At 53.2% G+C, this 15,657-nt stretch overlaps 1 protein-coding gene across 4 annotated transcripts in view; it reads left to right on the forward strand.

The window, feature by feature from the left end:
- ADAMTS17 (ADAM metallopeptidase with thrombospondin type 1 motif 17) overlaps positions 1 to 15,657 on the forward strand; it is a 212,954-nt gene that overhangs the window by 102,825 nt on the left and 94,472 nt on the right. For all 4 annotated transcript variants that reach the window (XM_066239833.1, XM_066239834.1, XM_066239835.1 and 1 more), the window contains exons 9-10: positions 3,117 to 3,257; positions 5,037 to 5,187. In XM_066239833.1, the coding sequence (XP_066095930.1) occupies positions 3,117 to 3,257; positions 5,037 to 5,187 (292 nt within the window). The remainder of the gene's footprint in view (positions 1 to 3,116; positions 3,258 to 5,036; positions 5,188 to 15,657) is intronic.

Consider the following 15,657-nt stretch of genomic DNA (forward strand, 5'->3'; position numbering starts at 1 on the left):
ATTCCAGTGGGTGGCTATGTGGCCATGTGTGAGAACCAGTGCTTTACAGAAGTTGAACTGTGTCCCTTTTGGATTTAAGGTTGTAGGATCTGCCTCTGCAGTTCCGTCCCATCTCCCTGGTGTTGAGTTACACTAGGCAGGACGTAACCTGCCCCAGAGCTGGGGAAAGGGTGACAGAGTCCCCGTTGTTCCTGGGGGAGGGTGTGGCTGCTCGCTTCTTTCTGATTTACTGTGTACTCAGGCGGAAGGAGCTCCCAGGATGCTCTCAGCCTCCACCACCCCCACTCTGCTACCTCAGTAATCTGCAGAGACCACAGATCCACTGGGGAGTGATGGGGGGGGGGTGTCCTGTTGGAGGAATTCTTAGATACAAACTGGTGTGATATGGCTCAGCCTATCCCAGTGTGTGAACATTTATCAGCACCTTCCCCGTGGTTAGCGCTGGCTCAGGATGTGGGGATGTGAAGAGTGACAAGTCCCGCCCTCAGGAGGGCCACCAGAGGAGGACCCTGGCACTTGGGAGGTCCCACAGGAGGGATCCGTCTTGGGCAGAGAGCGACAAGGCTGCTGCAAGGGGGGACATGACCAGCCACTGGGCCTTCTGGAAGGGGAGGGTTTCAGGGCGTGGGGACAGTGCAAAGGGGGTGTCCAGATGGGGGCTGGTGGAGGGCATGGGCAAAGGCACTGGGGCAGTGACGTCTTGTAGGAATTGTCGTGCAGGAACCTGCCAGGGGCAGGCGTTGGCATCGCCTGGGGCAGCACCCCACTTGGGCCTGGCCAGGGGCATGCCATTTATAGCACTAGGAGGTAGTGTGGAGTACAAATGCCTACTTCGGCATCCATTGCCCACCTACCCACAGCCCCGTGGGTAAAGGGGGAGGAGATGGAGCCTAAATAATGTGGTCATAAAGCCCTCCTGATGTGTGGTTTCTAAGGGAAGGAGGGAGGGGCTGGTTATTAGGAGTCAGAAGTGCCTGTTGGGAAGGTTTCTGCTGCCTGGAGCTTCCTGTGCCCTTTGATGTCCCCGGGGAGGTCTGTGAACTGGGGGAGCAGCAGGTTCCCCATCAGCACAAGCTCAGGCTGCGGGCCAGCTCATGCCCCTCGGCAGGTCTTTGAGGGAGTGGGAGGCGCTGGGCTGCTCCCCAAAGCCCATTGAAACAGTGCCCGGATGAACCGGGGGCAGAAATAGCACCCGAGGGTGGGGGTGCCAAGGCTTTGGAAGCTGGAAACCACCCTGTGTTCTTCTCCCTGCATTACCCATTCACTTAGTGCAATCCCAAACTAAAGGGACTTTTTTCTGTGGAGTTTGACAAACCAGCATCCTGTGGAAGGGTCACATTCTCAGAACACCTGAGATACCTTGGGAACAAACCCCCTCCCACCACCACCACCACCACAACAAAGGTAAGGAGCGGAGGGGAGGCCCACGCCTCCCACGAACTCTGTCCGTCTGTCAGGGGCAGGGTATTTTTCCTTCCCACCCTGCCGCCTTCCCACCCGAGTCAGTGCTGTCCCCTCCAAGATAGTCGCTCGCCTTGGGGGGCTGCGTCCTGACTCCGTTGGCATGACCACCATTCTGAGTGTCTTTGGGACTTCCATCGGAAATGGGCTTCAGGTGCCCCGCCCCCTCTGAGGAATGCTTTCCTGGGTCAGATGTCAGCACAGCTTTGTGGATATTGGTGGGGGGGGGGGGGTTAATATTTTTTATACCGTTTGACTCCAGGTCTGGAGCCTCCCAAGCAGCCGCACTGGCTTGTCCACGTGTTTACGTGGGGTAGGGGACCTGGCCACCGTGGAGTCGCTCGTGCTCGTGAGACAGTGGGAGCAAGGGCCAGGGAGCCTCAGCCCTGGACGGCTGTGTCCCTCAAGCCCGCACCAACCCTGGGCTGCCAGGAGATAAGGAGAAACAGGAGGCTGTGCCACAGGCCAGCATCCTTTCTTCTCTTCCCGTGAAGGGCAGCGCGTGGCATTAGACTGGTGGTCATCCGCGCCTTCTCGGACGGGCATCCCGAAGGTGTATGCGGTCCTGGAGAGGCAACCATCTGGCAAGAGCAGCTGGCTCTGAGGCTTCCGTGAAGCCTCTCTCTGGGGGTCTCACACATGCGGCCTCGGGGCCTCACTGGCCAGCACCGGCGTGGTCTGCTCACGGAGAGCCTGTGGTGGGTGAACGCAGGGAATCTGAAGGCAGTGGAGTGTCGTAGGAACCGTTCGCTCCACCCTGAGCCCGCCTTCCCTTTTGTGTGGCATTGTCACCCAAAAGTTCAGCCCAGACGTCTTTGAGGAGAAGGGGGACCTGATCCGAACCCCAGCACTTCCGGGAGACGGACCGCTGGCTGAGGGCCTGGTGGAACCGGAGCTCCCATCGCGTCAGGCGTACCGAGCCCCAAACACGTTAGCTGTCTCTCTGGGCTTTCAGGATTGGGGGAGGGGGGAAGCTAGGAGGGGCGGGGCCCTTGTGGGAACTCGCTCAGAACTCCCCGCATGGGGTGTTTCAGATTGTCCCGAAGCAGATAGAGAGGCAGCGTGTTCTTTGGAGAGAAGAATCAACTCAGGCCCTTAAGTTGTTACTGCATCCGATAAATCCGTGTGACACGAGGCCCATCTGAGTCCTCAATTCCACTATCACTTACAGTTAAAACTCCTGCGTGTGCTTAACACTTGTCGCTTTTGTTCAATGTCATGTTGCTAGAAGTGATGGATGCCCCAGGACCCAATCCTACCATCATGTGATGTTTTCTGTCCTTAAACTAAACAGCCTAGACAGTCGTTATAAAGGGGGACATCAGTTATAAAGGCTTCCGGCCCGATGCTGGCTCATCAGACGGTACATTTATGAGGCACATAGTTAGCACGTGAACATTCTAAACCAGATGAAGCGTGACCTGTCTTAGCAACAAGCTGCAGAGACCCGCGGATCCCACCTTGGTGCTCGTAGCGCCTTCTGGATCTATCTTCATTGGTTAAGGGAGCGAATCCTACCCCTCCGTCTTCCTCTGCAAGCTCGTGACTGTTGGTTGGCACAGTGAGAGCTGCAGAGGACCAGGTGTCCCCCGTGTCACCTTTCGTGTTTAAGACGTAAGTTGAGACCCCTCTCTCCTTCTCCTTCCCTCGGGCAGCTTGGGGATGAACCATGACGATGACCACTCGCCCTGTGCCGGCCGGTCCCACATCATGTCGGGGGAGTGGGTGAAGGGCCGGAGCCCCAGCGACCTCTCCTGGTCCTCCTGCAGCCGCAACGACCTTGAAAACTTCCTCAGGTGAGTCCATGAATCCCTCTGTGCCTTCCATGGGGTAGCAGGCACTGCCAGAAGACCTGAGGGTTGGGTCTCGGTGAGTGCGGGAAGGGGAAGTGAGTCAGTATCCCAGGGAATTCTCAGTGGGCCTGACGTGGCGGTCAGCTCAGGACCCCCCTGTCCACCAGACATCCCCCCACGTGTGCATCTGTCCTGGTGTGGGCACCCAGCTGGTACTCATACATGCTCATCAGTTGCTGGAAATACCATGGTGACCGTGATTGAACCCTGTTTCATTTTTCCCGCGGTGTTTGGACTGTGACAGGACAGGACACCACTTTAGCTGTGCCCATGGCTGCTGTTGACCAGATGTGCCCCCCTTGGATAGGGACATGCATTTTCTGGGGACAAGGCCTCTCTTGCCTCCCTCACGCATGGGGACAGGATGGATTTCTCTCCCTGACACTCTTCCTGGAAGGTGTCTGCACACTGTCAGATTTCTGTGGAAGAACCGACGGATCTCAGCCCTGTGTCAGACAGAGTCTGTGACCATGTACATGGGTCCTTTAGTGACAGGACCTCAGGGTTGGACTCACAGGGTTAACAGCAGAGCCCTATCGTCTTGCCCCCTGGCTGTGTTCATCGGTCACCCCGTGGAAGTGGAAGGGCCACAGCAGTGGAGCCTCATGGCCCAGTGACACATTCACGTACCCAGTGAATTCGGGGGGGGGGCCGGCCAAGCCATCCCTCTGGCTTCTGTCCTTCTCCTGGGTCTTCTGTCTCCTTTCATGGAGGTCCCTATAGATGGGGACAGTCTGTGGTGCACAGGCTTAAAAGTGGACACATGTGTTTTAATAGACTCTGTTCCCTACTGAACCCTGGTTGTCACTGAGCCTTTGATGTCTTAATGAACTGCTGTGGTCTTCCCATCCTTGCATTTTACCCAGAGCGTCCACGGGACAAGGCACGGTGTGGTCACTGGTTCACATGCACAGTGCCGGTCCCACCGCCTTTGTTTAAGTGGTGTGTGTGTCTGTCTGTCTGAGTCTGGGAGAGGTAGACCCATGTGTACTTACATGCACGTAACTCTCTTCTCCCAGAAGCTTAGCAAGAGGCTGGTTTTTGTTTCTGCTGCTACTCTGCCTTGTTTTAGGAATTAAGAAATAAAAGCATTCGAGTCCTCAGCCTCTTAACGGAGCTGCAGCCTCACTGCCCCCTGCTCAGCTTCTCAGAGATGTTCCCAGCATCTCCACACAGCCCCCTCCGGCTGGCAGTCCTGAGGTCCTTTGCACCGTGTGCCCCTGGCCACCTTTGAGGGACGACAGGAGGCGTCAGTTGCTACAGCCTGACCTCCGCCCCTCCCAGGAGAATCAGCGGAGATGGAAAAAAAGCCCTTTGTTTTTGTTTAAAATAAAGCAAAACAACCCTAGCTCCTAACAAGGAAAATACCTTTCCTTTATTCTAGTAACTTTTGCTCGAAGCCATAGTCTAAGGAAATTTTGGAGGAGTCTATTTCCAAAGCACCTGCAACCCAGAGCATGCCCAGACCCCCCCTGGGCAGCACTCCCGGGCCACATGGGGGTCAGTGCCAGGCCCTTTCCTGGCTACCGCGTGCTCGTTGCCCCTGGAGTCAGGACACCCTGATTCGGCCGTTTTGAGGAGAAGAGCCCAGTCGTCTCAGTGCTGGCTGCCTGGGTTGTCTTCCCGTAAACAGCTTGGGGATGCTTCTTTCTCGGGGGCTCAAGATCAGAACAGAGACCTGGGCAGGACGTTCTCTAGCCGAATGCCTTCTGCCTGTTTCAGGTTGAAGGTGAGCACCTGTTTGCTGGTCACGGACCCCAGGAGCCGGCATGCGGTGCGCCCGCCTCACAAGCTGCCCGGCATGCACTACAGTGCCAACGAGCAGTGCCAGATCCTGTTCGGCACCAATGCCACCTTCTGCAGGAACATGGAGGTAAGCCGCCTTGGGGCGGGGGGCCGGGGGCGGGCGGGCTCAGGCACGAGCCTCTAGCGTCTATTGGAGGACACAGGTGTCCCCACTCTACACATATGTGCACACACTTACATGTGTCTGTGCACATGCTCACACGGACATGCATGTGTGTCTACCGTCATAGGCATTTGCACAGGTGCATGTGTGGAGAGCCACACACATACACTCGCACTCACAAACCCTTATATACACATCCTTACACACACCCACACACTCGCACATGCACACACTCGTGCACACACACATGCTCACTCTCATGCACATGCTCACACAGTGGTGCGCACACACACACTTGTGCACACAGGCACCATGATGTTCCAGACTCACTACTCACACCCATAGCCTAATGTTTTGCTTCGTTTTTTTAATTCCGAAGATACTGCTATTTTTTCATGTTGCCTGATGTGCCAACATGAACATTGTAGGAAGGCGGGAAAGGAAAACTAACCCATTCTCTTTGGGAGTGACGCGGCGTCACATGGTGGCACTCCCTCCATAGACACGGAGGAGAGCTAACAGGTGCTGACTGCTGGCGAGGAGCGGGTGGAGAGCATGTAACAAATATGAAATCGATTGCTTGATGGTACTTGCTTTAATGGGGCTTTAAAAGCCCCATTAAAATGTTATCACTGACAGAGCAGTGCCCCCAGCTTTGATCCTAGAGCTTCTAAAGTGTGGGGACCCAGTCACCCCTCACCACACACCCCCTTGGTCGCTGCTGTCCCCAGCGTGCGGAGGGTCACAGTGAGCCACAAAGGTCACACGGTCATCTGCAGTGGCTTGGTTAGGAGTGTGGAGAGCAAGGGTTTGACTGACCTCCGTTCACCCCCAGAGCTCACACTTTCTCACCACGCTGTGCCCAGCAGGCAGAGACTAAGAAAAGTCAGGGAACAAGCCAGGGTCACCCAGCCCAAAAAGGGCAGGCTGGAGACCAGCCCTGTATGCCCGTTCCTGAGGGAGATAAGGACAGCCACTGTCTTCCGCAGAAGGAAGGGTGACCTGGTGTTTGCATTGGCACTTTCTTGTTGGATGGGGACAGTGAGAGGTCGACGAGTAACACTCCACTCAGCCATCAAATACAGAAGCTCAAAATGCAGATGCCGTCTATATCTGCCACGACCGTCCTGTTTTGTAGATTACAGGAGGCTGAGCATTTGTTCCTACAGCTCACCAGGAGCCTGGGCGGCCTTTCCTGCCTACCTGTCCCTGGAGTCAGGTGGGCTGTTCTCTCCTCTGAATGTCACATTAAGGCAGCTACAGATGGATAATCAGTCACATTGACCAATAAATAACACAACAGAGCCACAGTTGATGAGTCAACAGAAGAAATAGGCCACGTACCCCTGGGATCCCGTAAGGACATGTAAGGGTGGATTCTAAATGCGTCTTAGTCATTTGTGCTCTGTTGCACTAAGAAGCTGATGCAACTTCCATTTATTAGAGTTTGTGACATGTTCCTCTTAGAGATTGGCCTCCTTGAGCCCTCTGTGTCTCCGAATGGACAACACTGGCCTTCCTGTTCTTCACACTAATAATCACACCAAGGACATCGTGACGTCTCACAGCATCTCCAGCTGTCCAAGAGGGAACTGTGATGCCCACTTCTAGATAAAACGTTCTAAATCACATGCAGCCCATACAAAGGGGGGGGAATAAAAACTACTTCCTAGGTATCGTGATAAATGAAAGAAAAACAACTCTAGCCAAGAGATTTAGGGGAACGAAGATAGTGAACGCACTGCAGCTCCAAAAATCTGGAGGAATTTTCTTAAAAACCGCACTCAGGCCCGGCAGTTAGGGACACTGTCAGCGTTCCCGGGGACCGGGCTCCCCCGAAGACCGAGCTGCCGACGGAAAGGTCCACCGACAGGGTGCTCAGCGGGCCGCACTCGGCAGAGCGGTCAGGGAGCCGCCCGGAAAAGAACCCGGACGTTCACGCGGCCAGCAGGGCATGTGCGGATCTCCTGTCTTGGGTGTTTCTAGAACGTTCAGCCTAGTGCAGAAAAGAAAACAATCATGAGCTCTAACAGGTGTGGAGCACCGCTGGAGGAATAAAAACCGCGGAACACACGTGGACGGAGGAGTTGAACCCTTTATCTCTGGAACGTAGATCATGAACGCTAAGAAGAAAAAGGAAGTGTAGAGAAGATGTTTGAAGGAGGGAAAAATACCAGCATGCCCACAGGTGGGCCGAGTTTTCACTTTGTGAAGGACCAAAGCTTATTCCGGGTAGAAAGTTAGGGGCGCATCTTGTCGAGCAGCCGGGGCGGGGGGGGGGTGGTGGTGGTGGTGGTGGTGGTGGTGGTGGTGGTGTCACATTTCCCATGGACACATTGTTATTATTGTACAAAGTAGCGAGGGTCCATGGGCCCGTGATCAGAGGATTTGTGAACAGTGACAGGAAAGACACGCTGTCTTCTTTCTTCTCTGACCTATGACTGGAGTGGGTATCCCCTTCAAGTATGAAACGTGGGCATAAGCCACACCCATGGTCATGGCACCCGTGACTGGTCACGTGATCAGGGATCACCGATGGTGGTGGTTGTTGTTTTTATAACTGTGTGACTGTTGTAGCTGAAATATCAGAATATCACTTACCCTCACCACTACTTCAAAAAATACAGTCCTCAGTAGACCAAGGGGCCAGATTTTGTTATGGAACGTGTTGACAAAGAAACACACGCATTACTATCTTACACCAGGGGTCCCCAAAGTACGGCCCGCGGGCCGCATGCGGCCCCCTGAGGCCATTTATCTGGCCCCCGCCGCACATCTGGAAGGGGCACCTCTTTCATTGGTAGTCAGTGAGAGGAGCATAGTTCCCATTGAACTACTGGTCAGTTTGTTGATTTAAATTTACTTGTTCTTTATTTTAAATATTGTATTTGTTCCCGTTTTGTTTTTTTACTTTAAAATAAGATATGTGCAGTGTGCATAGGGATTTGTTCATAGTTTCTTTTTATAGTCCAGCCCTCCAATGGTCTGAGGGACAGTGAACTGGCCCCCTGTGTAAAAAGTTTGGGGACCCCTGATCTTACACGTTTGTCGTGATTTCTGTGCTTTGAATGCTGTTCGAGTTGAATTGCTTTCTGGGTCATCTCATGTACTTTTTTCATTGTGTGTGGACAAATGTTACTCTGAGGAGGGGCTCGGAGTTGCCCTTCGATGCCCGGCTCTGGGTGCCAGGCAGTGGCGGGCCAGCATCTGCCCTGACCCCCCCACCCCCACCCCCTCCCTGTGGCATTGCTGGCTAGCGGGAGATACAACTCTTTTTTCGGTGGAAGTTTAAATGCAGAGAACCTCCTTCCGTAGGACCTCCACGTAGGTCCTTCCTTTGGCATTCACCGCTTGGAGCCATTAAAGACCGGTGCAAATGCAAAGCCGTTTCCTTGCCTGAAAGTCTATGGTGAATAATGTTGGAAAGACGCTAGCTACTGCAGTTGATTTGGGGAGCAGCCTGGCTTCAGCTGGCAACCAGCTTCCCGCCTCCTGAAGCTTCCGCACACCACGGAACCAGAAGAAGCCCAGGATGTCGTCCGTCCTCGTTTCTAGGGCCCTGGAGAACCCCGTACCACCGCCACTGGCTCTTTTTTTTTTTTACATCTGCAGAAGGCTGGTATTGTACGGCTGAAAGCTGTCCGTGGAAATAAGAACTCCAAAAGAAAAAAGAAAAATTGGCATCCGATCGCTGGCATTTGTTGCCGAAGTTATTGGCAAATAGAGCTGTCTCCTCTTTTAGCCAATGGTAATGTGATGTTTTTAATTCAATGAAGCATTTCAAGAAAGTCCAAACCTAAACGTTATAAACAGTGGGTAGTAAATATTTATTAGCGAGGGAAAACAGACTTGACCCAATTAGCCCAATCCATCTTTTTCTTTTTCTTTTTTTGTGACAAGTTCCTCCCGTCTCTGTCCGCAGTCGCTGCAGAGCAGAGTCAGGCTTGAACAAGACTTTATCAAGTTGTTGAAGCACAGACATTCTGCTGGGTGAGGCCGGGTGAGGCCGGGAGGAGGCAGGGGCAGCTCAGAGGAAGAGTCTGGCACGGCTCCCGAGGACGGAAGAGGAAATGGGGGGCTGGGCACCATCCCAGCCGTGGTCATCCTGACCCCTTCTCGCCGTGGAAGAGCTATCAGTGTGTCTCCTCCCCCCTGACTTGACCGCAAGCGTGTCTGTGACTGTGGCATTCACAGTGGACTGGGATGAGCATCGTGCTCTATTTTACGCCAGAAGCCAGTTGTCTCAGGAGGACAAGAGTGACTGGGGTGGGAAGGGGCGTTTGGGGGTCTTGTGCCTCTTTTCCTACCTCACGTCCACCCCTTTGCTGTTTCCCATTTCATTCTCCTGACCTCTCCGGACAGCCTGGAGGCACTGTCCATGTCGCACCGTGGTGGAAAAGGGAGAGAGGCTCTCTTGTCGGGCTGCCTGGGGGACATATCCTGCCTCTGGAACATGTTACATAGTCTCTCTGTGCCTCAGTCTACCAATCTGCCAAGTGGGAAGAATGATTCTCCTCCCACATCTGGAGGCTGTGACGAGGGTGAAGTCGTGAGGCTGACTGGTGGTGTTCTTCCCCCGCAGCCACATTTGGTGGAGCCGGTGGGAGGGGCGACTGCTGTTCAGCTGTCGATCTCGTGGTCAGGGCCTGCTTTCCTGCGTCTGTGTCCGTGCTGTCCCCTCCGGTCCTCCTGGTCCTCCTGGTCCTCCGGGCGCTTCTGACCCCCAGGGATTGATTGCATTCCCACATCCAGTATCAAAGCCACGCCCCACAGACGTGCCCATGGGCATCTTTTTTAAAAACTACGTTATTTTTCAATTTTACAGTTTATTTTTTGTATCATTTGGTATTAATTTCAGGTGTACAACACAGTGGTCAGACAGTCGTGCCCTTGACCAAATGTGTCCCCCGCCCTCGGTATTTCCAGCACCCACGTGGTGCCCTGTGTGGTTGTGGCACTGTTATTGGCTGTGTTCCCTCTGCTGAACTGGACGTCCCCGTGACTGTTTTGTGACCACCAATGTGTACTCCTCAGCCAGCCCCTTCCTCGATAAAGATCCCCGTGGTACGCAGGAAGCCCGGGGTGTCAGAAGTCCACCTTGAACAACAGTGGCCTTTTCTCTGACGCTGGTGTTGCTAAGCACTGTGGGTCCCTCGAGTCTCCTGCAGGAACCGTCAGAAGTTTCTGTGCTGCGCTCCAGATCTTCCCTGTCAGAGGCTCTGGGATGGGTTTCAGGTATTTCTTTTAACACGGCTTCCATGGGAGCTTCAGGCCCAGCTCGGCGTGGGAATAGCCAGGCCAGCCGGCCGGCAGACCTACAGGGAACCTGCCCCTTTACCACCTGCATGCCCAGCCGAAGAGCCAGAGTGGGCGGTCAGCCGGCCGGGCGGCCGGGAGCCTGGCCCTGCCCCTCAGACAGCCAGTGGGGGAGGGGGAGGGGGCAGGCCAGGTTCAAAGCCATCCTGCCCGCCTCGGGCCCAGCTTCCGGCCCGGCAGCTGCAGCCTCTCTCAGAACTGTTGGACTTTGGCAGCAGATGGCCCCAATTTTCCAGAAGTGTTTGAATGTTTATAGTAGACCGCCTCCTCAGAGAGCACTCCAGCTGCCCAATTTATGTGCTGCCCCTCATTTCTGGTCCCCCCCCCCAGCCAGCTGAGGGCCTGGGGACCCTGGCCCTGGCCTCACCCAGATGCAGCCACCCCCTTATACACACACACACACACACACACACACACACACACACACGTGGCTCCTATCAGGTGATGATCTCTTTGCAACCTTCAGGAACATGGAAGGGGTGACCAGACCTGGGACTCATGGAACCTTCCAGAAATGGGATTTGGCATGCCCGCCAGGGGAAAGCCTTCAAACTGCGGTCGTCGGCATGGAAAATCCAGACTAGTCACTTTCTCATCCAGCTCTTAGCGTTTTTAGTCTACCCCTTCTGGCTTGTGTAATCAGCAACACGTTTCCGAGGTGTTTCACCTCGAAACCCCTCTCAGTGTTCTGAGTCAGAGCGCCACCCCACGGGTGCCCGTGAGGGCAGGTCAGAACCACCTCGCGAGGACTCGAAAGAGACACAGTCAGTCGAAGGAAAACGGGGTCAAGCTTCAAACGCATGGGCCGTGGTGTCTGTCTTCTGAGGAACTCGGAACTCCCGCCCAAGCCCCCCTCGGTCTGTGTCATTGTTGCCTTGTCTGAGCTGATGGTGTAACTCTCTCTGGTCGTTGGCCTGAGTCCCCACTGGTTTCGATCTGTGCTGTGACCAGTACTCACTCTGGTTCTTCTGCCATGGGTTTCTCATTTACTTCTTCATTGACCAAAGTCTTTTCTCCAAAAAGAAAGAGATTCAACTCTGTATGTTCCTAATATTTTTCTGTTGCCTAAATACTCGAGCCACAGTTGAGTGGACGGAGATGTCTTGGATAGCCTTTTCTGTCCTGTGACTTTCTCAGCATCACCCCACTACCTCTGGCCCCCAAGGCTGCTGTGGAGACATTGCCGGTAGCCTGGTGTCTGCCCGCGTTTGGTGACGTGACCTGCCATGGGGCTGTCCCGAACACCGTTGGCTTTACCGGTGAAGTCCGGTGACCCTGTCAGGATGGGCCTCTGCATTCATCATTCTTGGCTATTTTTTTTTTTTCTGGAACAGGGCTTTGCTTTTCAATCTGAGACTGAGGTCTTTATTTTCATTGTAGGACATGGTCTCGAATTTATATTCAAATACTGTGCCTGTTACGTTACTGTCGTATTTATTCTTCTTTAGGAATCCCTGTGCCTCTAACCAACCCAGCTCAGAGCCCTTGACCCTCACAGACATCTGCCACCTTGTTGGAAAAGTCTGTGTGGGGGGGGGGGGGCGGGGGGAATAGAAGCCCCACCCTACCTGGCTCCTACCTATGCTGATGTCAGATCTCAAAAGTGTGTCTTCTATAGCTGTCATTTCCTCTTTTTTTTTTTTTTGGAGTTATTTATTCATTTCCTTTTTACTATAGTTCCTTTCCCTCAATCACCAGCTCCTCCGTTCACCTCCCCGTGTGTTAGGAGATGAGACTTTTGTGCTGCTTTCAGTGTCGTCCCCAGTCAACTGACTTGATTTTCTCAGGCGTTCTCTCATCCAAGTTGTGATGGTTTAAATGTCCCCCTTTGACCTCTGCCCCGCTTTTCCCCAAGTACATGTGTATTTTTTGCTTTTTTCAAGTGCAGAGATAAAAAAGACACCATTGCTATATTTTTGAAAAAGGAGCGCCCATATGATTGCGCACTATTTGTCGTCATTCTGTGACCGTCCCATCCAGTGAGTGTGGCTCCCTGCTCTCTCCTCCCCACCCCCGTTCTCTCTCCCTCATTGGTCTGTACGATCTTAGTCTAGATCCTGGGTTATTTTCCACTATTGTTCATCCTTGAGTTATTTCTGGACCAGCTAATTATAGATGTTCATGGAGAGAGCCAGGGCTGTCTCCTTATGAGAGAAGTAAGTGTGTGTGTGTGTATCTCCTGAGACTCCTCACCACACAGTGTCTCTCCCCTGTTCTGAGATATTACTTCCCACACTCATGGTTTAGCCTTATAATTTCCTTATGCATTCCTGATTCTTCCTGTGACAAGTCAGGTCCATAATCTCCCATCACCACTCTGAGCATGCATTTCTATTTTCTTCTTTCTTTTGTATTCTTCTTTCCTTCTTTCCTCCCTTCCTTCCCTTTTTTCTCTCCCCTGCTTTCTTTCTTTAAGTAAATAGCTTCATCGAAATAGAACATGCATACAGAAATGTGCACCAATCACAAGTTTGGCGCTTGCTTCATTTTCATAATGTGAACCTGCCTGCGGAACCACCACATGGGCCAGGGACCAGGATAGGAACCTTGGGAGCCAAGCTCCCTGTCCTGTGCTTCGGACCTAGATCAGGCCCTTGACCTCCGCCAATATCCACCTCCTCCTTGGAGATGTGCAAACAATAGACAAAGCCCATCCTCCCTGCCTCCCATGTCGGAGGGGAGCCTCAGGATGACCGATGTCAGAGCACTTTGTCATCCGTCAGAGCATGACACACAGATGCCAGCTATCCATTTAAAAGGTATCCGAGTGGCCCTGGCCGGTTGGCTCAGCGGTAGAGTGTTGGCCTAGCATGCGGGGGACCCGGGTTCGATTCCCGGCCAGGGCACACAGGAGAAGCGCCCATTTGCTTCTCCACTCCTCTGCCGCGCTTTCCTCTCTGTCTCTCTCTTCCCCTCCCGCAGCCGAGGCTCCATTGGAGCAAAGATGTCCCGGGCGCTGGGGATGGCTCTGTGGCCTCTGCCTCAGGCGCTAGAGTGGCTCTGGTCGCAACATGGTGACGCCCAGGAGGGGCAGAGCATCGCCCCCTGGTGGGCAGAGCGTCGCCCCTGGTGGGCGTGCCGGGTGGATCCCAGTCGGGCGCATGTGGGAGTCTGTCTGACTCTCTCTCCCTGTTTCCAGCTTCAGAAAAATGAAAAAAATAAATAAATAAAAATAAAAATTAAAAGGTATCCGAGTAACAAGCTTTGGCGGTCTGCCCCACTTGTCCAGCAGTGATTGCTTGCCTTGGGCACAGAGCAGGGCTGGTGGCCAACCCAGGGTCAGAGGCTGTCACTCTTCAGTCACCTTTCCAGCTCATCCCCCTCAGTCTTCGTTTTTGTACAGATCAGAAAGGTAGCCACTATCCTGGTTCCCGTCACTCTAGTTTTCCCTTACTGGGTTTTGGGCATCATAGAAAAAGAATCATTATAGGATTCTGTTGTTCTAATAGACCACAATTTATTTGTTTTGCTATTGATGGGCATTTGGGCTGTTCTCAACGTTGGGACTGATCCCCCAATCCTATTGCCGTGAATGTTCCTGATGGCGCGTTGGTGAGCACACCCACACATTTCTGTCGGATGCGTGCCCCGGAGTGGAGCCACTAGCTGCCAGAATGTGCATGTCTTCGGCGTTAGCAAAACCGCCGAAGAGATTTCCAGAGTTTTTGAGCCCAGTGAGGATCTCCCCCTCGGTTTGAGTTCTTATCACATGCACCCTTGCCACACTCGGCATTCTCCATCTCCGCTTCTAGCCGTTCTTTCTGGTGGGAGCTGTGGAGGTCTCTGGTGATGAGTTGAATTTGCTTTTCCCCCTGATGACTGATGAAACTGGTCACCCGTTCATATGCTTACTGGCCATCTTGTATGTTTAGGTATCTTTTTTCGTGAAGTGTCTAAGTTTCTTGCCCATTTTTCTCCTGGGTCTGTTTCTTAATTGATCTGTAGAAGGTTTTGTTTTTGTTTAATATATATATAAATATATGTTGTTGTTTTTTTATGTGACAGAGACAGAGTGAGAGACAGAAAGAGGGACACATAGGGACTGACAGGAAGGGAGAGAGATGAGAAGCATCAATTCTTCGTTGTGGCACCTTAGTTATTCATTGATTGCATTCTCGTTATGTGCCTGACTGGGGGGGCTACAACAGAGCGAGCGGGTGACCCTTTGCTCAAGCCGGTGACCTTGGGCTCAAGCCAGCGACCCCATGCTGGATGAGCCCACGCTCAAGCCAGCGACCTCGGGTTTTGAACCTGGGTCCTCCGCATTCTGGCCCAATGCTTTATCCACTGTGTCACCACCTGGTCAGGCTGAATGTATTCTGCATACAAATTTTTTGTTGGTCTGATGCATGACAGACATCTCTCCCATGTAGTATAAGTATCTTCTCTCCCTTTCTTACAGTTGCCTTCTGGGAAGCAGAAGCTCTTCATTGTACTACGGTATTATTCATGAATGTTTCCCTTTTATCGTCCGTCCCCTCTGCATTCTGGTGGGGAAGTCTTTGCCTGACTTCATTCTCCTTTCCTTTTTAACAATGTAGAAAAGTTTTACGGGAACGCGCTGTCTATAAAACGCCTAATAAACGGTGTACGCCATCTTTCCCCTTTCTCTCCTGGAGGGCCGGTGACGTCTCCTAATCCCAAGCGCTCCTGCCCCATAAAGCCACCTCCTGGGGTCAGCCCTGTTCCCAGAACACGTGACTCAGGGTCAGAGTGCATGAAATCAGACACATACCAAGGAGGCGCAGTCCGTCTTTATGGGGCCGGCCGGCAGGTGTGTTCTGTCGAGGGGGGGTGAACAGTAATGGGGACGTGGGGGCTTTTCTGAACCCAAATGCGCAGTGTTCTGCTGCAATCATCAACTGTGTTCGGGGCCAAGAGCAGCCTGGACACCCTTGAAACCTGAGAAGGAGCTGGGGGCTTCCCTGCGCTCTTTGTCAAAGCCCGCACTCCCCGCTCCGCTTGCCTGCCCTTTCTCTCCTTCACCTCCGTCCGTCCCACTTAGCAACCTTTCTTTGACACTAGAAGCAGAGCAGACAGCCCGTGTCTTCCGTGCAGATGTTTGAGATTACTTGGAATGCCGGACCTTGGAGCTGAGTTCGACACACCCTTGGCGAG

Source organism: Saccopteryx bilineata, chromosome 7 (assembly GCF_036850765.1).
Source record: "Saccopteryx bilineata isolate mSacBil1 chromosome 7, mSacBil1_pri_phased_curated, whole genome shotgun sequence".
Lineage (NCBI taxonomy): Eukaryota > Metazoa > Chordata > Mammalia > Chiroptera > Emballonuridae > Saccopteryx > Saccopteryx bilineata.